We start from the raw sequence: 25,449 nt of genomic DNA, 5'->3' as shown, positions 1-25,449 counted from the left end.
ACCCGTGTTTCCGTTACAGGTGAACACGTCTCCTCTCTCTGACCCGTGTTTCCGTTACAGGTGAACACGTCTCTCTCTCTAACCCGTGTTTCCGTTACAGGTGAACACGTCTCTCTCTCTAACCCGTGTTTCCGTTACAGGTGAACACGTCTCTCTCTCTGACCCGTGTTTCCGTTACAGGTGAACACGTCTCTCTCTCTAACCCGTGTTTCCGTTACAGGTGAACACGTCTCTCTCTCTAACCCGTGTTTCCGTTACAGGTGAACACGGCTCCTCTGTCTGACCCGTGTTTCCGTTACAGGTGAACACGTCTCTCTCTCTAACCCGTGTTTCCGTTACAGGTGAACACGTCTCTCTCTCTGACCCGTGTTTCCGTTACAGGTGAACACGTCTCTCTCTCTGACCCGTGTTTCCGTTACAGGTGAACACGTCTCTCTCTCTGACCCGTGTTTCCGTTACAGGTGAACACGTCTCCTCTGTCTAACCCGTGTTTCCGTTACAGGTGAACACGTCTCCTCTGTCTGACCCGTGTTTCCGTTACAGGTGAACACGTCTCTCTCTCTAACCCGTGTTTCCGTTACAGGTGAACACGTCTCTCTCTCTGACCCGTGTTTCCGTTACAGGTGAACACGTCTCTCTCTCTAACCCGTGTTTCCGTTACAGGTGAACACGTCTCGCCTCTCTAACCCGTGTTTCCGTTACAGGTGAACACGTCTCCTCTCTCTAACCCGTGTTTCCGTTACAGGTGAACACGTCTCCTCTCTCTGACCCGTGTTTCCGTTACAGATGAACACGTCTCTCTCTCTAACCCGTGTTTCCGTTACAGGTGAACACGTCTCTCTCTCTAACCCGTGTTTCCGTTACAGGTGAACACGTCTCTCTCTCTGACCCGTGTTTCCGTTACAGGTGAACACGTCTCTCTCTCTAACCCGTGTTTCCGTTACAGGTGAACACGGCTCCTCTGTCTAACCCGTGTTTCCGTTACAGGTGAACACGTCTCTCTCTCTGACCCGTGTTTCCGTTACAGGTGAACACGTCTCGCCTCTCTGACCCGTGTTTCCGTTACAGGTGAACACGGCTCCTCTGTCTAACCCGTGTTTCCGTTACAGGTGAACACGTCTCGCCTCTCTGACCCGTGTTTCCGTTACAGGTGAACACGGCTCCTCTGTCTAACCCGTGTTTCCGTTACAGGTGAACACGTCTCGCCTCTCTAACCCGTGTTTCCGTTACAGGTGAACACGGCTCCTCTCTCTGACCCGTGTTTCCGTTACAGGTGAACACGTCTCTCTCTCTCTGACCCGTGTTTCCGTTACAGGTGAACACGGCTCCTCTCTCTGACCCGTGTTTCCGTTACAGGTGAACACGTCTCTCTCTCTGACCCGTGTTTCCGTTACAGGTGAACACGTCTCTCTCTCTAACCCGTGTTTCCGTTACAGGTGAACACGTCTCTCTCTCTGACCCGTGTTCCCGTTACAGGTGAACACGTCTCCTCTGTCTAACCCGTGTTTCCGTTACAGGTGAACACGTCTCTCTCTCTGACCCGTGTTCCCGTTACAGGTGAACACGTCTCCTCTGTCTAACCCGTGTTTCCGTTACAGGTGAACACGTCTCTCTCTCTGACCCGTGTTCCCGTTACAGGTGAACACGGCTCCTCTGTCTGACCCGTGTTTCCGTTACAGGTGAACACGTCTCTCTCTCTAACCCGTGTTTCCGTTACAGGTGAACACGTCTCTCTCTCTGACCCGTGTTTCCGTTACAGGGGAACACGTCTCTCTCTCTAACCTCCGTGTTTCCGTTACAGGTGAACACGTCTCTCTCTCTAACCTCCGTGTTTCCGTTACAGGTGAACACGTCTCCTCTGTCTGACCCGTGTTTCCGTTACAGGTGAACACGTCTCTCTCTCTAACCCGTGTTACCGTTACAGGTGAACACGTCTCTCTCTCTGACCCGTGTTTCCGTTACAGGTGAACACGGCTCCTCTCTCTAACCCGTGTTTCCGTTACAGGTGAACACGTCTCCTCTGTCTGACCCGTGTTTCCGTTACAGGTGAACACGTCTCGCCTCTCTGACCCGTGTTTCCGTTACAGGTGAACACGTCTCGCCTCTCTAACCCGTGTTTCCGTTACAGGTGAACACGTCTCTCTCTCTAACCCGTGTTGCCGTTACAGGTGAACACGTCTCGCCTCTCTGACCCGTGTTTCCGTTACAGGTGAACACGTCTCTCTCTCTAACCCGTGTTTCCGTTACAGGTGAACACGTCTCCTCTGTCTGACCCGTGTTTCCGTTACAGGTGAACACGTCTCGCCTCTCTGACCCGTGTTTCCGTTACAGGTGAACACGTCTCGCCTCTCTAACCCGTGTTTCCGTTACAGGTGAACACGTCTCTCTCTCTAACCCGTGTTGCCGTTACAGGTGAACACGTCTCGCCTCTCTGACCCGTGTTTCCGTTACAGGTGAACACGTCTCTCTCTCTGACCCGTGTTTCCGTTACAGGTGAACACGTCTCTCTCTCTGACCCGTGTTTCCGTTACAGGTGAACACGTCTCTCTCTCTGACCCGTGTTTCCGTTACAGGTGAACACGTCTCTCTCTCTGACCCGTGTTTCCGCTACAGGTGAACACGTCTCTCTCTCTGACCCGTGTTTCCGTTACAGGTGAACACGTCTCTCTCTCTAACCCGTGTTTCCGTTACAGGTGAACACGGCTCCTCTGTCTAACCCGTGTTTCCGTTACAGGTGAACACGTCTCTCTCTCTGACCCGTGTTTCCGTTACAGGTGAACACGTCTCTCTCTCTGACCCGTGTTTCCGTTACAGGTGAACACGTCTCTCTCTCTGACCCGTGTTTCCGTTACAGGTGAACACGTCTCTCTCTCTAACCCGTGTTTCCGTTACAGGTGAACACGTCTCGCCTCTCTAACCCGTGTTTCCGTTACAGGTGAACACGTCTCGCCTCTCTGACCCGTGTTCCCGTTACAGGTGAACACGTCTCCTCTCTCTGACCCGTGTTTCCGTTACAGGTGAACACGGCTCCTCTGTCTAACCCGTGTTTCCGTTACAGGTGAACACGTCTCTCTCTCTGACCCGTGTTTCCATCACAGGTGAACACGTCTCTCTCTCTGACCCGTGTTTCCGTTACAGGTGAACACGTCTCTCTCTCTGACCCGTGTTTCCATCACAGGTGAACACGTCTCTCTCTCTGACCTGTGTTTCCGTTACAGGAGAACACGTCTCTCTGTCTGACCCGTGTTTCCGTTACAGGTGAACACGTCTCTCTCTCTGACCCGTGTTTCCGTTACAGGTGAACACGTCTCTCTCTCTGACCCGTGTTTCCGTTACAGGTGAACACGTCTCTCTCTCTGACCCGTGTTTCCGTTACAGGTGAACACGTCTCCTCTGTCTAACCCGTGTTTCCGTTACAGGTGAACACGTCTCTCTCTCTGACCCGTGTTTCCGTTACAGGTGAACACGTCTCTCTCTCTGACCCGTGTTTCCGTTACAGGTGAACACGTCTCCTCTGTCTGACCCGTGTTTCCGTTACAGGTGAACACGTCTCCTCTGTCTGACCCGTGTTTCCGTTACAGGTGAACACGTCTCTCTCTCTAACCCGTGTTTCCGTTACAGGTGAACACGTCTCCTCTGTCTGACCCGTGTTTCCGTTACAGGTGAACACGTCTCCTCTGTCTAACCCGTGTTTCCGTTACAGGTGAACACGTCTCTCTCTCTGACCCGTGTTTCCGTTACAGGTGAACACGTCTCTCTCTCTAACCCGTGTTTCCGTTACAGGTGAACACGTCTCCTCTGTCTGACCCGTGTTTCCGTTACAGGTGAACACGTCTCCTCTGTCTGACCCGTGTTTCCGTTACAGGTGAACACGTCTCTCTCTCTAACCCGTGTTTCCGTTACAGGTGAACACGTCTCTCTCTCTAACCCGTGTTCCCGTTACAGGTGAACACGTCTCGCCTCTCTAACCCGTGTTTCCGTTACAGGTGAACACGTCTCTCTCTCTAACCCGTGTTCCCGTTACAGGTGAACACGTCTCTCTCTCTAACCCGTGTTTCCGTTACAGGTGAACACGTCTCTCTCTCTAACCCGTGTTCCCGTTACAGGTGAACACGTCTCGCCTCTCTAACCCGTGTTTCCGTTACAGGTGAACACGTCTCTCTCTCTGACCCGTGTTTCCGTTACAGGTGAACACGTCTCTCTCTCTAACCCGTGTTCCCGTTACAGGTGATCACGTCTCTCTCTCTAACCCGTGTTCCCGTTACAGGTGAACACGTCTCTCTCTCTGACCCGTGTTTCCGTTACAGGTGAACACGTCTCCTCTGTCTAACCCGTGTTTCCGTTACAGGTGAACACGTCTCCTCTGTCTAACCCGTGTTTCCGTTACAGGTGAACACGTCTCCTCTGTCTGACCCGTGTTTCCGTTACAGGTGAACACGTCTCTCTCTCTGACCCGTGTTTCCGTTACAGGTGAACACGTCTCCTCTGTCTAACCCGTGTTTCCGTTACAGGTGAACACGTCTCTCTCTCTGACCCGTGTTTCCGTTACAGGTGAACACGTCTCTCTCTCTAACCCGTGTTTCCGTTACAGGTGAACACGTCTCGCCTCTCTAACCCGTGTTTCCGTTACAGGTGAACACGTCTCCTCTCTCTAACCCGTGTTACCGTTACAGGTGAACACGGCTCCTCTGTCTGACCCGTGTTTCCGTTACAGGTGAACACGTCTCCTCTGTCTGACCCGTGTTTCCGTTACAGGTGAACACGGCTCCTCTGTCTGACCCGTGTTTCCGTTACAGGTGAACACGTCTCGCCTCTCTGACCCGTGTTTCCGTTACAGGTGAACACGTCTCTCTCTCTAACCCGTGTTTCCGTTACAGGTGAACACGTCTCGCCTCTCTAACCCGTGTTTCTGTTGCAGGTGAACACGTCTCTCTCTCTAACCCGTGTTTCCGTTACAGGTGAACACGTCTCCTCTCTCTAACCCGTGTTTCCGTTACAGGTGAACACGTCTCTCTCTCTGACCCGTGTTTCCGTTGCAGGTGAACACGTCTCTCTCTCTGACCCGTGTTTCCGTTACAGGTGAACACGTCTCTCTCTCTGACCCGTGTTTCCGTTACAGGTGAACACGTCTCTCTCTCTGACCCGTGTTTCCGTTACAGGTGAACACGTCTCTCTCTCTGACCCGTGTTTCCGTTACAGGTGAACGGCGAGCCCGTGGTGCTGCCGTACGTCCACCCCCTGGAGACCGTGATGATCTACCGGGCCCCGGGAAACGCCACGGTGGTGGAGGCGCGGGGCCGCCTGAGGGTCAGCTACTCGGGGCAGGGCCACCTCAACATCTCGCTGTCCACGCTCTACTACAACGCCACCTGCGGCCTCTGCGGCGTCTTCAACGGAAACGCCACGGACGACCTGCGGCTGCCCAACGGCCGGCTGGCGGAGTCGGCCGAGCAGTTCGCCGAGGCCTGGAAGTCCCTGGCGGACGACCTGACGTGTAACGGCGACTGCGATGACCTTTACCGCATGTGCACCGACCTGCGGCTGTACCAGAGCCCCTACATGTGCGGCAGCATCAACGACCCCGGGAACAGCTCCTTCCTGGCCTGTCACACGGTCGTCAACCCCTCGCCGTTCTTCAGGAACTGCCTGTACAACATGTGCGTGAGGGAAGGGAACCGCTCGGCCATGTGTAACTCGCTGCAGGCGTACGCCACGGCGTGCCAGGACGCGCACGTGGGGCTGCCGTCGTGGAGGAGCGCCACCGACTGCCGTGAGTCCCGCCCACGTTCTTACGCTCACAGTTCAACCAGGACGGTCTGAGAGTTATTTAGTCTGGAACAGAACAGGTCACGTGACGTCATCACATGGATCTGTCATGGTGTGAAGTAAAGTAAAGACTTGTTTTTTCTTTTAAGTCGTGATATAGATAAAGTATAGACTAGGGGTGCACCGATACCAGCATCGGGTATCGGGCCGATACCACATGCTTGTACTCATACTCATTCATGAGGTCCCTATACCAGAAACCGATACCATTTGACGTGAGGCCAGCGCAGCTACGAGGCGCAGCTACGAGGCGCAGCTACGAGGCGCAGCTATGAGGCGCAGCTACGAGGCGCAGCTACGAGGCGCAGCTATGAGGCGCAGCTATGAGGCGCCTCAGCTGAGGAGAGAAGAAGCAACAAACTGGAGAATAGTTTAGTGTAAACACAATAATCCACATAGAGCTGACTTTATTACAGACTGCGCTCTCTAAACCAGAGTCTGAGCTGGATTTAACCAGAGCTTAATGTTGTTAGAGCTGCAGCGTCTGCAGTGTTTACAACATACAGGCTAACGTCGCTAACTCGCTGCAGCGTCTGCAGTGTTTACAACATACAGGCTAACGTCGCTAACTCGCTGCAGCGTCTGCAGTGTTTACAACATACAGGCTAACGATGCTAACTCGCTGCAGCGTCTGCAGTGTTTACAACATACAGGCTAACGATGCTAACTCGCTGCAGCGTCTGCAGTGTTTACAACATACAGGCTAACGATGCTAACTCGCTGCAGCGTCTGCAGTGTTTACAACATACAGGCTAACGATGCTAACTCGCGGCTAGCAGTTTCAGCCATTCTGACGCCGTTTTAAGCCCAGGGGTTTATTCATCTGAAAAACTAACCCAGCGACTAAAAAGTCCTCAGAAAATCCAGATTAAAGACATACAGCATGTTTATATTGAGGGAAAATGAGCTGCAGCAGAACAATGAAAACGCTGTAGCTTCTCGCTAAGTTACTACAAACACACGAGAAAATCTACAGGAGCTGAAGTAAAGACGAAAAGAGACCATTTAAGAAACATCTCAATACTATTTTTAAATAAAAACAAATAAATGAATAAAGCTCAGGCATTGGGAGCTTTAGGACATGGGCTTTTCTGTCTGTGATGGACAGAGACATAAAAATAAACAATTATATTGAATGAAAATAAAATAAATAAATAAATGGCATCAGCACAATTCTAATATAACTGCTCTTAAATGTGTCGCCGACTTTACTTAAGGAAATGTACATGAGTAAATTTGCTAATTACAAACCAATCTGCTGTGGAAAAAAGTAAGAATGTTGAAGAAAATGCCTTGTACTCGTATCAGTATTCGGTATCGGCGAGTACTTAAAGCAAAGTACTCGTGCTCGTGTGGTGGTATCGGTGCCTCCCTAGTATTGACCTCACTGTCGACGCTGATGGGGCTTAAGGGAATATTTAGGCAATAGTTTTGCAACCTTAGGATATTGATTGGCACTTAAAAAAGAAAGAAAGCTTTGCTAAGTTTGCCAGTTCAGTTTCTTGGTTGTTCAAACCTGCTGAAGCTGCGCCGAGTCCGGGAGGATCTGTCTTCTCTTCAGTGAGGCAAAGGCAGAAGGTACAGTGGAATATGAAGGGATGATGACAGTGGGACAAAAACTGTCCCAAAGATCAAAGTCCTCTCTTCCAGCTCATATAAACTATCGTCTAAATATTTCCTCACAAAAGCGTCCAAGAGTGGAGACAATAGAGAAGAATGTGGCAGGTTTTGAATCCAATCACTGTCAAATAATGATCAGGGAAAACATTTGGACTTTTGCTTCTCTCTCCCGCAGTGTCAAGTTAAATTTTAATTCAGTGCTGGCTCAACTTGAAACAAACCAGAAGAACAGAGGATTATTGTGTGGTAGCAGCAGTCGGTTGGAACCTTTGACACAAACAAACAAAATAACGGCTTAGAAAAACAGTAGAACGTAAACATTGCAGTCTCTTTACTTCTTAATTACACTTAGACATATTAATCACTCTGTAGGGATTTTTTCTTTTTGAGATATTTTTAAGTATTTCGAACCAATAGCATCTCTGGTGTCTTGTTTGTGAGGCAGAACAAAGGACTGCACTCACCTGTACTTAAAGACCAATCAAAGTCAGGGAGTGGCATCTCTGCCCTACACTGGAGCGCCCTCTAGTGTGCAACTTTAAACAAGCATTCTCTTATTCAGTTATTATCAAAAGGAATTTCACAACCTTCTGTTTGACACAACACCTCCCACTTGAAATCCTGGTTACTTAACCCAAGGAGGTCACCAAACACAGTCTATACCAGAAGACAAGGTTCACATTTGAAAGGAGAAACACACATATAATGTTTAGGCAGACATGTTTTTGTCCACCACTGTAAACTCCTCCCCAGAAACACGGTCCGCTGTGTAATGGTGGTCCGGGGCCGGTGCCACGTGTGATTTTCTGCTTCTGATATGGTGCAGGATTCCTCCCATTTACTTGCATCTTCTTCCTTATGGACATGTTCAATTTTCCTGTTTTTGTCACTTTATGGATAAACTCATGTGCTTTCATCTAAAGAATGTTCTTCAGGAGTTACTTCCTCTTCAGCCCCTTTTGGTTTCGGTTACACTCGTCTTGTTTTGCAGGACTTTTTCCTTCCCTGTAACAGACGTATTCCTCCCACTCTTGCCAGACCACATGGAAGGTTTTGACAGACCTTTGTCTTCTGCCTGACGTTGTGGCTCTGTGGACCTTTCAGGGAGATGCACGTCATCTTCTTTGTGTTGTTTTCTGCCTGAGAGGAGCAGAGTGCTCTTCCCAATGTAGTTAAGATTTCATAATCAGGGTTGGTTTGCTTTTTCTTTCCCTCCACCTCGCCACCTCCGCTCAGCTGACTCCACCCGCCTCACTCCCATCACCCGAACTAACCGCCGGACCTTGGGGGACCGAGCCTTCGCCATCGCCGCCCCCACTCTCTGGAACTCACTCCCACAGCCCATCAGAAACACAGACTCACTACCAACGTCCAGATCCGTATCAAAACCCACCTGTTCAAACTCGCTTTTTCCTAAACCCCTCTTTTCGTTTTGTTTTATCCCCCATGTAAAGCGTCTTTGAGTGTCCAAAAAAGCGCTATACAAGTCTGATGTATTATTATTATTATTTCTTCTTGACGGAAGAACCCTAACCCTGAAACAGAATTGTAGAACATGAAGTTTCATCTCCTCCACGTGGTCATGTAAACTCTTTCATCTTCTCAGCTCTGCCGTGTCCGGAGAACAGCCACTTCGAGGAGTGCACCTCTTCGTGCCCGCTGACCTGTGCCACCCTGGACGAGCCGGAGGAGCCGTGCCCGCTGCCGTGCCAGGAGGGCTGCCAGTGCGAGGAGGGCTACGCGCTGCTGGACGGGCTGTGCGTGGCGCGGCGGGACTGCGGCTGCGTGAGCCACGGCCGCCACTTCTCCACCAACCAGACGTTCTGGACGGACTGGGAGTGCCGCGAGCGCTGCTACTGCAACGGCTCAGACAACAGCGTGTACTGCCAGGCCGCGCCCTGCCACACGGAGGAGTTCTGCCAGGAGAGCGACGGGCTGTACGTGTGCCGGCCCCGCACCGAGGCGCTGTGCGTGGCCGCGGGATACGGACACTTCCTGCCGTTCGGCGGAGCGGCCTTCGACCTCCAGAGCTCCTGCACGCTGCAGCTGGTCACGTCCCACTGCGGCATCATCACGCGGGAGCAGGCGGCCGGCGCCCTGCCACCCTTCAAACTCTCGGCCCGCAACGAGGAGCGCGACACGGGCCAGGCCATCTGGGTCAAGGGCTTCGTGCTGGAGGCCTACGAGTACGAGATCGAGGTGTCGCGGAGCTACAAGAACACGGTCACGGTGAGTCCTGCACCACGGAGAGTCCTGAACCACGGAGAGTCCTTAACCACGCAGAGTCCTTAACCACAGTGAGTCCTTCACCACGGTGAGTCCTTCACCACGGTGAGTCCTTAACCACGGAGAGTCCTTAACCACGGAGAGTCCTTAACCACGGTGAGTCCTTAACCACGGAGAGTCCTTAACCACGGAGAGTCCTTAACCACGGTGAGTCCTGAACCACGGTGAGTCCTGAACCACGGAGAGTCCTTCACCACAGTGAGTCCTTCACCACGGTGAGTCCTTCACCACAGTGAGTCCTTCACCACGGTGAGTCCTTCACCACGGTGAGTCCTTAACCACGGAGAGTCCTTAACCACGGAGAGTCCTTAACCACGGAGAGTCCTTAACCACGGAGAGTCCTTAACCACGGTGAGTCCTGAAACACGGAGAGTCCTTAACCACGGAGAGTCCTTAACCACGGAGAGTCCTTAACCACGGTGAGTCCTGAAACACGGAGAGTCCTTAACCACGGTGAGTCCTTCACCACGGAGAGTCCTTAACCACGGAGAGTCCTTAACCACGGAGAGTTCTTAACCACGGAGAGTCCTTAACCACGGAGAGTCCTTAACCACGGAGAGTTCTTAACCACGGAGAGTCCTTAACCACGGAGAGTTCTTAACCACAGTGAGTCCTTAACCACGGTGAGTCCTTAACCACGGTGAGTCCTTAACCACGGAGAGTTCTTAACCACGGAGAGTCCTTAACCACGGAGAGTTCTTAACCACGGAGAGTCCTTAACCACGGAGAGTCCTTAACCACGGAGAGTTCTTAACCACGGAGAGTTCTTAACCACGGAGAGTCCTTAACCACGGAGAGTTCTTAACCACGGAGAGTCCTTAACCACGGAGAGTTCTTAACCACAGTGAGTCCTGAACCACGGAGAGTCCTTAACCACGGAGAGTCCTTAACCACGGAGAGTCCTTAACCACAGTGAGTCCTTAACCACGGAGAGTCCTTAACCACAGTGAGTCCTTCACCACGGTGAGTCCTTAACCACGGTGAGTCCTTCACCACGGTGAGTCCTTAACCACGGTGAGTCCTTAACCACGGTGAGTCCTTAACCACGGTGAGTCCTTAACCACGGTGAGTCCTTAACCACGGTGAGTCCTTCACCACGGTGAGTCCTTCACCACAGAGAGTCCTTAACCACAGAGAGTCCTTAACCACAGAGAGTCCTTAACCACGGAGAGTCCTTAACCACGGTGAGTCCTTAACCACAGTGAGTCCTTCACCACGGTGAGTCCTGCACCATAAATTGTGGAAATCTTGATATTCCCAAAGAAAATTCAGAAAAGCAAAATAATTAAGAACAAAGACGATCTGAATGTTTTATATTTGATCAACCTGAAGCTTTTGCCGCTTAAATCTGTATGAAAAAACTACTTGCAAAAGTAAATTGCTTCAAAAGGTTTACTCAAGTACATTTACTCAAGTACATGTACTTGAGTACATGTACTTGAGTACATGTACGTGAGTAAATGTATCAGATTACTACCCGTCTCTGGTCCGCAATAAAAACACAAAGACTCTGCCGTAATAGCGGAGCCGATGCCAGAAAAAATCGAGTATCGGCTACAAATATCTGATACTGAACCGACAGCAGTTTTGGCTCTGATGCTTTAAAAACACTAAACCTGAAGTTGAAGCTTCACTTTGAAGCTCAGGACCTGAGAATTCAGTCGCTGAGTTAGTTTTAAGCTTTGCAAACGTTTTACTGATCGCCGTACAAAACAACAGCATGCTAATGCTAATGCTAATGCTAATGCTAATGCTAATGCTAGTGCTAACTGGAACTGGGTCAAAAACTATGATAGAATCACTTAATAAAATCAAACCACTGTGTCACTGTGTTTGTAGTTTATTGTTAAATATATTATACATATATTTGTAAAGATCAGATGTGAGTTGTTTATATAAAACCGCCTGTCCCAAAGAGAGTGTAGAAAACCCAGAGATCTTTCCATGAGTTTATTAAAAGGAATAATTCATAATTGATGTGCAATAACATGACAAGTACAGGAAGTCTCTTGGTATCGGTTAATATCTGATATCGGCCGATACTCAAAGGATCAGTATCAGATCGATGCATGTCTAGTCGTAAAAGTCATAGATCATTAGTGGCAGCGCGATGAGGACAAACCTTCTTCTCCGAGGCGTTGACTGAGCATCTGCACAGCGCCACCTGCTGTTCACTGAGTGAAAACAAAATTGTGCTTATTTTATTTATTTACAAACACCCATCAAACATGGGAATGAGGAATATCATTTTAAATAATTCTAAAGGCCTCAGGCCTTCGTGTGGGTCTAATGAATGAATCCACTGCCTTCACTGATGCACAGACGGCGTGAACTCGTCACGGTGAGTCTAATGAATGAATCCACTGCCTTCACTGATGCACAGACGGCGTGAACTCGTCACGGTGAGTCTAATGAATGAATCCACTGCCTTCACTGATGCACAGACGGCGTGAACTCGTCACGGTGAGTCTAATGAATGAATCCACTGCCTTCACTGATGCACAGACGGCGTGAACTCGTCACGGTGAGTCTAATGAGTGAATCCACTGCCTTCACTGATGCACAGACGGCGTGAACTCGTCACGGTGAGTCTAATGAATGAATCCACTGCCTTCACTGATGCACAGACGGCGTGAACTCGTCACGGTGAGTCTAATGAATGAATCCACTGCCTTCACTGATGCACAGACGGCGTGAACTCGTCACGGTGAGTCTAATGAGTGAATCCACTGCCTTCACTGATGCACAGACGGCGTGAACTCGTCACGGTGAGTCTAATGAATGAATCCACTGCCTTCACTGATGCACAGACGGTGTGAACTCGTCACGGTGAGTCTAATGAATGAATCCACTGCCTTCACTGATGCACAGACGTTGTGAACTCGTCACGGTGAGTCTAATGAGTGAATCCACTGCTTTCACTGATGCGACGGCGTGAACTCGTCACGGTGAGTCTAATGAGTGAATCCACTGCCTTCACTGATGCACAGACGGCGTGAACTCGTCACGGTGAGTCTAATGAGTGAATCCACTGCCTTCACTGATGCACAGACGGCGTGAACTCGTCACGGTGAGTCTAATGAATGAATCCACTGCCTTTCACTGATGCACAGACGGTGTGAACTCGTCACGGTGAGTCTAATGAATGAATCCACTGCCTTTCACTGATGCACAGACAGTGTGAACTCGTCACGGTGAGTCTAATGAGTGAATCCACTGCCTTCACTGATGCACAGACGGCGTGAACTCGTCACGGTGAGTCTAATGAATGAATCCACTGCCTTCACTGATGCGACGGCGTGAACTCGTCACGGTGAGTCTAATGAGTGAATCCACTGCCTTCACTGATGCACAGACGTTGTGAACTCGTCACGGTGAGTCTAATGAGTGAATCCACTGCCTTCACTGATGCACAGACGGTGTGAACTCGTCACGGTGAGTCTAATGAGTGAATCCACTGCCTTCACTGATGCACAGACGTTGTGAACTCGTCACGGTGAGTCTAATGAATGAATCCACTGCCTTCACTGATGCACAGACGTTGTGAACTCGTCACGGTGAGTCTAATGAATGAATCCACTGCCTTCACTGATGCACAGACGGCGTGAACTCGTCACGGTGAGTCTAATGAGTGAATCCACTGCCTTCACTGATGCACAGACGGTGTGAACTCGTCACGGTGAGTCTAATGAGTGAATCCACTGCCTTCACTGATGCACAGACGGCGTGAACTCGTCACGGTGAGTCTAATGAATGAATCCACTGCCTTCACTGATGCACAGACGGCGTGAACTCGTCACGGTGAGTCGGCGCCTCCACATTTCTGGAATGTTCCGTAAAGGTCACACTGAGGTATTCGTGATGGGCCGATAGAGGCTTTGATTCACTCACACGGATCACATTTCAATGGACTTGGCTCAGGGCGAGTTTGGCGGCGGTTCATAAATGTGAGAAATGGCACGTGGGTCGGTCACACCTGCACACATGCAGCACCACATGATGATCCATGTGGGAGGAGCCTCCAGGCTGTCAGAGGCGTCACACGGTACCATGTTTTTATGAAGTACTTTCGCTTGAAGGCCAAATGCTGCAGTGAAACATACATTGAGTTGCCTTGTGTACGAAATGCACGATATAAATAAAGTTGCCTTGAAACAGAGAAATGAGGAAACATGAACTTTAAATATTTGAAAAAATTGGGAGGCTGGAGCGCTACTCGGGTGTAAAGAGTTGTATAAGTTTAGTCTTTTGGGTGCTCTTCAGTGCAGGGAACAAACTGAGGCTCTCCAAAGGTAGAAATATTAAAAAGCCTTTATTAAAACATGGCTAGATTAGGTAAAATTGCCAGCGCGTTTGGGCTCTAGGCCGTCCTGCCTCTGTACAGATATAAGCTCACAGCATCGGTCACATGTCCCAAGTGGGTTAGTCCAAGGTGGGCGTGTTCATAGACACCTGGTTTGTAGAATACAAAACATTAAAATATGTACAATACACTATTCTTTACAAAACCATAAAGAGAAATGCAAATAATTACAAAACCCATACATTTTACAAAAATACAGACAAATCTAATTCTCCATGAGGCCGGGGTGCTCCACAGCTTTGAGGGTATAGATCCAAAAGGATTCTTTTTGAAGGAGCTTTTTTACTCTGTCCCTCCTCTGATAGTCTCTGGTATTTGTTCTAAGCCACACATTTTAAGGCTTTTGCAGTTCCCTTGGTGAACATCTTTATAACGCTTGGCCATACAGGGGGTTGTTAGTTCTTATTGCTTGTTTGTGTTCTGCTAGTTTTTCAGTTTGCGTTTTGTTCTGCCAACATAAAATCGACCGCAGGGACATTCTAGTCTATACAACATAGCAAGTGTTGCAGTTGGTTTTAATGTTGTAAGTCTGACCTGATGTTCTATCCTTGAAGATGTATTGGTGACGTGCTACTATTGTGGTCAGGGTCTGAGCAAGAGCTGCTGGAATTTCATTCTTTTTTGAATAGCGCTAATACAAATCTAGAACAGCCTAGACGACTCGTCAACAGAAATTAACTTTCTTGATTTAAACATTTTGAAAGACCCTGAAGGAAATCTACATCTTAAAAGCTGATAGTTTCCACCCTCCATGGCTACTAGAGAATATTCCTTTTGGTCAGTTCTAACGGCTAAGGCCTAACCCATTTCTCTGTATGGTTTTGTAAAGAATAGTGTATTGTACATATTTTAATGTTTTGTATTCTACAAACCAGGTGTTTATGAACACGCCCACCTTAGACCAACCCACTTGGGACATGTGACTGATGCTGTGAGCTTACAGCTGTACAGAGGCAGCATCTCGAGCTCGCCCTGAGGACGGCCTAGAGCCTCAGTTTGTTTGATTTATAAATATAACTTTAAATATATTTGTATATTAAATAGGTTAGCCTTTGTGCTGTGGGAATGTACTGAATGTATATGTGCTGTTTTCCACTAATGTAAAAAAATGTTTTTTCACATAATTATGTTAATCCAATAGCCTGGCTAACCCAGACTAAAGTCACAGTGATATTTAGTCTGGGGTCACCATGTTCTCGTAGCAGAGCTGTGGTTTACGATCGTCCAGAGTCGTTTATTGTGCTGAATGTCTCTCATGCGTCTGCACGAGGCCATAGTCAATCGTATCATCGCATCCGATGACGTCTGACGTTCCCGCTGTAAACTTTCAGCTAAACTATTCAGAACTCGGCCTAAAGCTTGATTGAAAAATACCCTCGCGTCGACTGCTTCATGTTGGATCCGTGAATAAACTTTTTTTCAAATCTGTAAATAAACTCCAAGCTTCCGTATATGGAATAGCTCGTCATCGTCTCACCGTCTCTCCTCGCTCTGTGATTGGTTCCCAAATCCATGCGAACATTTGGGCCATGGTCCCCAGGCTGCTGTGCAGTTCAAATGATCCGAGCGCTCACAGCAGTCTGGTGTTAGCCAGGTTATTAATCCTATTCAGCAAAACGACTAAAGCTAGACAAAAATATCTGAATATTTGACTGCAAAAAATACATTTAAAAATGGCTCATTTTCCATATAAAAGTGAGCTTTGCCAGAAATTACATTTTAAAACACCCTTGAGTTGAGATCAGTAACAAACTTGATTTTGATGTTTTTTTAGTTTTTATGTAAAGTTGAGTTTTCATGTTTTCTCCCCAATGTTACATTAGTGACTCCCAAATAACTAAACCCTATGACACATTTCATCCCTCCTGCCGCCGTGGTAACCGCCGTGGTAACCGCCGTGGTAACCGCCGTGGTAACCGCCGTGGTAACCGCCGTGGTAACCGCCGTGGTCACCGCCGTGGTCACCGCCGTGGTCACCGCCGTGGTAACCGCCGTGGTAACCGCCGTGGTAACCGCCGTGGTAACCGCCGTGGTAACCGCCGTGGTAACCGCCGTGGTAACCGCCGTGGTAACCGCCGTGGTAACCCATGGTAACCGTGCGTTATCCATGCAGGTGAACAAGGAGCGCCTGTACCTGCCGCTGAAGCTGGGCCTGGGGCGGGTGAACGTGGTCGCCGTGGGAACGCAGTTGTTGCTGGAGACGGACTTCGGGCTGAAGGTGGCGTTCGACTGGCACACGCTGCTGCTGGTGTCGCTGCCGCGGGCGCTGTTCCAAACGGCCTGCGGGCTGTGCCAGGGCATGCCCCTCACCCCGCCCATCCTGAGCACCACGGACTGGGGCATGGCGTGGGCGGAGCGGGACACCTTCTGCCAGGTGGGCTGTGGCGACGCGTGCCCGCGCTGCGGCCTGGGCGAGAAGAGCGGCGCGTCTGAGGGAGCGCTGATCACGGCCGACGATAACGGCGAGCGGGAGCTGAACACGCGCATCCGCTTCCACATCGGAGACGGGCTGTACGTGTTCGTGGACCCGGACGCCGTGAGGCTGTGCGGGCTCATTGCGGAGCGCGGAGGCGTGTTCGCCAGCTGCCACAGCAAGGTGGCGCCGGCGTTCTTCTACCAGAGCTGCCTCCAGGACACGTGTGTGGACCAGGGCGCCCAGGACACCATCTGTAACTGGCTGCACATGTACGCCACCACCTGCCACGCCCAGGGAGCGCCTGTGAGCGGCTGGAGGAGCGCCACGCCCTGCGGTGAGTACCAGGCGCTTCATACGAGCGCCCTGCGGTGAGTACCAGGCGCTTCATACGAGCGTCCTGCGGTGAGTACCAGGCGCTTCATACGAGCGTCCTGCGGTGAGTACCAGGCGCTTCATACGAGCGTCCTGCGGTGAGTACCAGGCGCTTCATACGAGCGCCCTGCTGAGTACCAGGCGCTTCACAGGAGCGCCCTGCGGTGAGTACCAGGCGCTTCATACGAGCGTCCTGCGGTGAGTACCAGGCGCTTCATACGAGCACCCTGCGGTGAGTAACAGGCGCTTCATACGAGCGTCCTGCTGAGTACCAGGCGCTTCATACGAGCGCCCTGCGGTGAGTACCAGGCGCTTCATACGAGCACCCTGCGGTGAGTACCAGGCGCTTCATACGAGCACCCTGCGGTGAGTAACAGGCGCTTCATACGAGCGCCCTGCGGTGAGTACCAGGCGGTTCATACGAGCACCCTGCGGTGAGTACCAGGCGCTTCATACGAGCGCCCTGCGGTGAGTACCAGGCGCTTCATACGAGCGCCCTGCGGTGAGTACCAGGCGCTTCATACGAGCGCCCTGCGGTGAGTACCAGGCGCTTCATACGAGCGCCCTGCTGAGTACCAGACGCTTCATACGAGCGCCCTGCGGTGAGTACCAGGCGCTTCATACGAGCGCCCTGCGGTGAGTACCAGGCGCTTCATACGAGCGTCCTGCTGAGTACCAGGCGCTTCATACGAGCGTCCTGCGGTGAGTACCAGGCGCTTCATACGAGCGCCCTGCGGTGAGTACCAGGCGCTTCATACGAGCGCCCTGCGGTGAGTACCAGGCGCTTCATACGAGCGTCCTGCGGTGAGTACCAGGCGCTTCATACAAGCGCCCTGCGGTGAGTACCAGGCGCTTCATACGAGCGCCCTGCGCTGAGTACCAGGCGCTTCATACGAGCGTCCTGCGGTGAGTACCAGGCGCTTCATACAAGCGCCCTGCGGTGAGTACCAGGCGCTTCATACGAGCGCCCTGCGGTGAGTACCAGGCGCTTCATACAAGCGCCCTGCGGTGAGTACCAGGCGCTTCACACGAGCGCCCTGCGGTGAGTACCAGGCGCTTCATACGAGCGCCCTGCGGTGAGTACCAGGCGCTTCATACGAGCGCCCTGCGGTGAGTACCAGGCGCTTCATACGAGCGCCCTGCGGTGAGTACCAGGCGCTTCATACGAGCGCCCTGTGGTGAGTACCAGGCGCTTCATACGAGCGTCCTGCGGTGAGTACCAGGCGCTTCATACGAGCGCCCTGCGGTGAGTACCAGGCGCTTCATACGAGCGCCCTGCGGTGAGTACCAGGCGCTTCATACGAGCGCCCCGCGGTGAGTACCAGGCGCTTCATACGAGCGCCCTGCGGTGAGTACCAGGCGCTTCATACGAGCGCCCTGCGGTGAGTACCAGGCGCTTCATACGAGCGCCCTGCGGTGAGTACCAGGCGCTTCATACGAGCGCCCTGCTGAGTACCAGGCGCTTCATACGAGCGCCCTGCGGTGAGTACCAGGCGCTTCATACGAGCGCCCTGCGGTGAGTACCAGGCGCTTCATACGAGCACCCTGCGGTGAGTAACAGGCGCTTCATACGAGCGCCCTGCGGTGAGTACCAGGCGCTTCATACGAGCGCCCTGCGGTGAGTACCAGGCGCTTCATACGAGCACCCTGCGGTGAGTAACAGGCGCTTCATACGAGCGCCCTGCGGTGAGTACCAGGCGGTTCATACGAGCACCCTGCGGTGAGTACCAGGCGCTTCATACGAGCGCCCTGCGGTGAGTACCAGGCGCTTCATACGAGCGCCCTGCGGTGAGTACCAGGCGCTTCATACGAGCGCCCTGCGGTGAGTACCAGGCGCTTCACACGAGCGCCCTGCGGTGAGTACCAGGCGCTTCATACGAGCGTCCTGCGGTGAGTACCAGGCGCTTCATACGAGCGTCCTGCGGTGAGTACCAGGCGCTTCATACGAGCGCCCTGCGGTGAGTACCAGGCGCTTCATACGAGTGCCCTGCTGAGTACCAGACGCTTCATACGAGCGCCCTGCTGAGTACCAGACGCTTCATACGAGCGCCCTGCGGTGAGTACCAGGCGCTTCATACGAGCGCCCTGCGGTGAGTACCAGGCGCTTCATACGAGCGTCCTGCTGAGTACCAGGCGCTTCATACGAGCGTCCTGCGGTGAGTACCAGGCGCTTCATACGAGCGCCCTGCGGTGAGTACCAGGCGCTTCATACGAGCGCCCTGCGGTGAGTACCAGGCGCTTCATACGAGCGTCCTGCGGTGAGTACCAGGCGCTTCATACAAGCGCCCTGCGGTGAGTACCAGGCGCTTCATACGAGCGCCCTGCGCTGAGTACCAGGCGCTTCATACGAGCGTCCTGCGGTGAGTACCAGGCGCTTCATACAAGCGCCCTGCGGTGAGTACCAGGCGCTTCATACGAGCGCCCTGCGGTGAGTACCAGGCGCTTCATACAAGCGCCCTGCGGTGAGTACCAGGCGCTTCACACGAGCGCCCTGCGGTGAGTACCAGGCGCTTCATACGAGCGCCCTGCGGTGAGTACCAGGCGCTTCATACGAGCGCCCTGCGGTGAGTACCAGGCGCTTCATACGAGCGCCCTGCGGTGAGTACCAGGCGCTTCATACGAGCGCCCTGTGGTGAGTACCAGGCGCTTCATACGAGCGTCCTGCGGTGAGTACCAGGCGCTTCATACGAGCGCCCTGCGGTGAGTACCAGGCGCTTCATACGAGCGCCCTGCGGTGAGTACCAGGCGCTTCATACGAGCGCCCCGCGGTGAGTACCAGGCGCTTCATACGAGCGCCCTGCGGTGAGTACCAGGCGCTTCATACGAGCGCCCTGCGGTGAGTACCAGGCGCTTCATACGAGCGCCCTGCGGTGAGTACCAGGCGCTTCATACGAGCGCCCTGCTGAGTACCAGGCGCTTCATACGAGCGTCCTGCTGAGTACCAGGCGCTTCATACGAGCGCCCTGCGGTGAGTACCAGACGCTTCATACGAGCGCCCTGCTGAGTACCAGGCGCTTCATACGAGCGTCCTGCGGTGAGTACCAGGCGCTTCATACGAGCGTCCTGCGGTGAGTACCAGACGCTTCACACGAGCGTCCTGCGGTGAGTACCAGGCGCTTCATACGAGCGCCCTGCGGTGAGTACCAGGCGCTTCATACGAGCGCCCTGCGGTGAGTAACAGGCGCTTCATACGAGCGCCCTGCTGAGTACCAGGCGCTTCATACGAGCGTCCTGTGGTGAGTACCAGGCGCTTCATACGAGCGCCCCGCGGTGAGTACCAGGCGCTTCATACGAGCGCCCTGCGGTGAGTACCAGGCGCTTCATACGAGCGCCCTGCGGTGAGTACCAGGCGCTTCATACGAGCGTCCTACGGTGAGTACCAGGCGCTTCATACGAGCGCCCTGCGGTGAGTACCAGGCGCTTCATACGAGCGCCCTGCGGTGAGTACCAGGCGCTTCATACGAGCGCCCTGTGGTGAGTACCAGGCGCTTCATACGAGCGCCCTGCGGTGAGTACCAGGCGCTTCATACGAGCGCCCTGCGGTGAGTACCAGGCGCTTCATACGAGCGTCCTGCGGTGAGTACCAGGTGCTTCATACGAGCGCCCTGCGGTGAGTACCAGGCGCTTCATACGAGCGTCCTGCGGTGAGTACCAGGCGCTTCATACGAGCGCCCTGCGGTGAGTACCAGGCGCTTCATACGAGCGCCCTGCGGTGAGTACCAGGCGCTTCATACGAGCGCCCTGCGGTGAGTAACAGGCGCTTCATACGAGCGCCCTGCGGTGAGTACCAGGCGCTTCATACGAGCGCCCTGCGGTGAGTACCAGGCGCTTCATACGAGCGCCCTGCGGTGAGTACCAGGCGCTTCATACGAGCGCCCTGCGGTGAGTACCAGGCGCTTCACACGAGCGCCCTGCGGTGAGTACCAGGCGCTTCATACGAGCGCCCTGCGGTGAGTACCAGGCGCTTCATACGAGCGCCCTGCTGAGTACCAGGCGCTTCATACGAGCGCCCTGCGGTGAGTACCAGACGCTTCATACGAGCGCCCTGCTGAGTACCAGACGCTTCACACGAGCGCCCTGCGGTGAGTACCAGGCGCTTCATACGAGCGCCCTGCGGTGAGTACCAGGCGCTTCACAGGAGCGCCCTGCGGTGAGTACCAGGCGCTTCATACGAGCGTCCTGCTGAGTACCAGGCGCTTCATACGAGCGCCCTGCGGTGAGTACCAGGCGCTTCATACGAGCGCCCTGCGGTGAGTACCAGGCGCTTCATACGAGCGCCCTGCGGTGAGTACCAGGCGCTTCATACGAGCGCCCTGCGGTGAGTACCAGGCGCTTCATACGAGCGTCCTGCGGTGAGTACCAGGCGCTTCATACGAGCGCCCTGCGGTGAGTAACAGGCGCTTCATACGAGCGCCCTGCGGTGAGTACCAGGCGCTTCATACGAGCGCCCTGCGGTGAGTACCAGGCGCTTCACACGAGCGCCCTGCGGTGAGTACCAGGCGCTTCATACGAGCGCCCTGCGGTGAGTACCAGGCGCTTCATACGAGCGCCCTGCTGAGTACCAGGCGCTTCATACGAGCGCCCTGCGGTGAGTACCAGACGCTTCATACGAGCGCCCTGCTGAGTACCAGACGCTTCACACGAGCGCCCTGCGGTGAGTACCAGGCGCTTCATACGAGCGCCCTGCGGTGAGTACCAGGCGCTTCACAGGAGCGCCCTGCGGTGAGTACCAGGCGCTTCATACGAGCGTCCTGCTGAGTACCAGGCGCTTCATACGAGCGCCCTGCGGTGAGTACCAGGCGCTTCATACGAGCGCCCTGCGGTGAGTACCAGGCGCTTCATACGAGCGCCCTGCGGTGAGTACCAGGCGCTTCATACGAGCGCCCTGCGGTGAGTACCAGGCGCTTCATACAAGCGCCCTGCGGTGAGTACCAGGCGCTTCATGCACAGAGAGGGCATGGGAGAGGGGGGGGTTGCAATAAGTGCCATTGAACTCCCTCCCTTATTGGCCAAAAGGGAAGCGGTGGATCTGCAGCTCGTCCTGAGCAGCTCTGGGCTCTGACTGTTTTCTGTTAGTATTTGGACGGAGCTGAAACACATTTCCTTCTGAAAAGCAAAGCTTTGTGTTTAATTGTGACCTTTAACTAAAGTCTGTGATTGTGCCCTCAGCCCTGAGCTGCCCGACCAACAGCCACTACACCCGCTGCGTGCCCGCGTGCCCGCCCCAGTGCGCCCCCGCCCGCGGGCAGAGGGACTGCAGCCAGGACTGTGTGGAGGGCTGTCAGTGCGACCAGGGCTACGTCCTCAACGGCAAAGGCTGCATCCTGGCACAGAACTGCGGCTGCTACACTGACGGCAAGTACTTCGAGGTCAGTCCCGAAACCGCCACCAAACAGCAGCCCCTGCCCAGGGAGAGCAGGCCAGGGAGAGCAGCCCCTACCCGGGAAGAGCAGCTTCTACCCGGGAAGAGCAGCCCAGGGAAAGCAGCTTCTACCCGGGGAGAGCAGCCCAGGGAGAGCAGCCTCTACCCGGGAAGAGCAGCCCCTACCCGGGATGAGCAGCCCAGGGAGAGCAGCCTCTACCCGGGAAGAGCAGCCCCTACCCGGGATGAGCAGCCCAGGGAGAGCAGCCCCTACCCAGAAAGAGCAGCCCCTACCCGGGAAGAGAGGCCCCTACCCGGGAAGAGAGGCCCAGGGAGAGCAGCCTCTACCCGGGGAGAGCAGCCTCTACCCGGGAAGAGCAGCCCAGGGAGAGCAGCCTCTACCCGGGAAGAGCAGCCCAGGGAGAGCAGCCTCTACCCAGGAAGAGCAGTCCCTACCCGGGATGAGCAGCCCAGGGAGAGCAGCTTCTACCCGGGAAGAGCAGCCCAGGGAGAGCAGCCTCTACCCGGGAAGAGCAGCCTCTACCCGGGAAGAGAGGCCCCTACCCGGGAAGAGCAGCCCAGGGAGAGCAGTCTCTACCCGGAAAGAGCAGCCCAGGGAGAGCAGCCTCTACCCAGGAAGAGCAGCCCAGGGAGAGCAGCCTCTACACAGGAAGAGCAGCCCAGGGAGAGCAGCTTCTACCCGGGAAGAGCAGCTTCTACCCGGGGAGAGAAGCCCAGGGAGAGCAGCCTCTACCCGGGAAGAGCCGTCAGAGAAACAGGAAGAGCAGATCTTGCAGCATATATCTTATATTGATATCAATATAATCTGCTGATGTTTCTCAGACATATTTGAATGTATTTTGTCGCCTGTAAACTCGACTCAAATCTAAAAGCTTCTGGACCGCAGAGTTTACAGCCTGTGTGGCCGCTGTAACTTCTCATTTGAAAGCTAAGGCCTTTCCTCCTGATGTGTCTGGCTTTATCACGGTAACGACACTGATGAACCAAAACACGACGGAAGCGACAAAAACAAGGGAGATCAGTTTTGTAGGACTTAGCTTTCAAATTCCCTGGCCTATAGGCTGCCAGCTGTCAGGAATGTTGTAGATTTGGGTAAAGCTGACCCGGTGACTGTCCCGTTTCAGCCGAAGCAGCTGTTCTGGAACGCGGACTGTACCAAGCGCTGCCAGTGCATCGGCCGTAACCTGGTGCAGTGCGACCCGCGGCGCTGCAAGGCGGAGGAGGAGTGCGGCCTTCGCCACGGCGTGAGGGGCTGCTTCGCCCGCCGCTCGCAGCACTGCGTGGCCTCAGGAGGGGGCGTGTTCCGCACCTTCGACGGCGCCTCGCTGCGTCTGCCCGCCTCCTGCTCCTTCGTCCTCTCCACCAACTGCCACAAACTGCCCGACCTGTCCTTCCAGCTCATCGCCAACTTCGACAAGTGGAGCACGCCCAACCTGACCACCATCTCCCACGTGTACCTGTACATCAACGAGGAGAACATCCTGATCTCGGGGAGCACCGTGAAGGTGAGCACACGGGACACACGGGACGCACACGGGACACACGGGACACACACGGGACACACGGGACACACGGGACACACACGGGACACACGGGACACACGGGACACACACGTGTACCTGTACATCAACGAGGAGAACATCCTGATCTCGGGGAGCACCGTGAAGGTGAGCAGGCAGGAGACACGGGACACACGGGAGACACACGGGAGACACACGGGACACACACGGGACACACACGGGACACACACGTGACACACACGGGACACACACGGGACGCACACGGGACACACGGGACGCCCACGTGTACCTGTACATCAACGAGGAGAACATCCTGATCTCGGGGAGCACCGTGAAGGTGAGCAGGCAGGAGACACGGGACACACGGGAGACACACGGGAGACACACGGGACACACACGGGACACACACGGGACACACACGTGACACACACGGGACACACACGGGACACACACGGGACACACACGTGTACCTGTACATCAACGAGGAGAACATCCTGATCTCAGGGAGCACCGTGAAGGTGAGCACAGGGGAGATACGGGACACACACGGGACACACACGGGACACACACGGGACACACACGGGACACACGGGACACACACGGGACACACGGGACACACACGGGACGCACACGGGACACACACGTGTACCTGTACATCAACGAGGAGAACATCCTGATCTCAGGGAGCACCGTGAAGGTGAGCACAGGGGAGACACGGGAGACACACGGGACACACGGGACACACGGGACACACGGGACACACACGGGACACACACGTGTACCTGTACATCAACGAGGAGAACATCCTGATCTCGGGGAGCACCGTGAAGGTGAGCACAGGGGAGACACGGGACGCACGGGACACACGGGACGCACGGGACGCACACGGGAGACACGGGACACACGGGACACACACGGGACACACACGTGTACCTGTACATCAACGAGGAGAACATCCTGATCTCAGGGAGCACCGTGAAGGTGAGCACAGGGGAGACACGGGAGACACACGGGACACACACGTGACACACACGGGACACACACGGGAGACACGGGACACACGGGACACACACGGGACACACACGTGACGCACACATGACGCACACGGGACACACACGGGACACACACGTGACGCACACATGACGCACACGGGACACACACGTGACGCACACGTGCCTGTACATCACGGTGCCCAGCCCTACGTGTGCCTGCAGCCACGAGGAGAACCTCTTCCCTTCAGAGCCACAGTGTTTACTCCGGTGCACAAATGTTATTCAAGCCAAAATGGACTTTTCAGTCTCTGAAGTGGAGACGCTCCAAACAGAGCAAAGTCTCCCTTTCCCGCTCGAACAGCTGGACTTAGGTTTAAAAGAGGCTCATCCGGGGCCTCCTCAGAACCTGAGTCCTCCTCAGAACCTGAGTCCTTCTCAGAACCTGAGTCCTCCTCAGAACCTGAGTCCTCCTCAGAACCTGAGTCCTTCTCAGAACCTGAGTCCTTCTCAGAACCTGAGTCCTCCTCAGAACCTGAGTCCTCCTCAGAACCTGAGTCCTCCTCGTCTCTCAGATATGGCCTCCTCAGAAAGGCCGTGGAAACCCAAGGTGCTGCAGTGATAAAACCTGGTGGATGGTTTTATTTCAAGCAATATTAATAAAAAGGAAATAA

General features: G+C 53.9%; 1 protein-coding gene across 1 annotated transcript in view; it reads left to right on the top strand.

Moving 5' to 3' along the window:
* The window catches only part of tecta (tectorin alpha), an 87,906-nt gene that overhangs the window by 36,633 nt on the left and 25,824 nt on the right, over nucleotides 1–25,449 (top strand). Inside the window, exons 9-13 of the mRNA XM_079567006.1 lie at nucleotides 5,200–5,770; nucleotides 9,053–9,675; nucleotides 16,209–16,845; nucleotides 22,053–22,252; nucleotides 23,391–23,771. Coding sequence (XP_079423132.1) covers nucleotides 5,200–5,770; nucleotides 9,053–9,675; nucleotides 16,209–16,845; nucleotides 22,053–22,252; nucleotides 23,391–23,771 — 2,412 coding nt within the window. The remainder of the gene's footprint in view (nucleotides 1–5,199; nucleotides 5,771–9,052; nucleotides 9,676–16,208; nucleotides 16,846–22,052; nucleotides 22,253–23,390; nucleotides 23,772–25,449) is intronic.

Source organism: Gobius niger, assembly GCF_951799975.1.
Source record: "Gobius niger genome assembly, chromosome: 11".
In the NCBI taxonomy this organism is placed as follows: domain Eukaryota; kingdom Metazoa; phylum Chordata; class Actinopteri; order Gobiiformes; family Gobiidae; genus Gobius; species Gobius niger.
The sequence above is the reverse complement of the archived record's forward strand: the minus strand, read 5'-3'. Positions and strand labels throughout refer to the sequence as shown.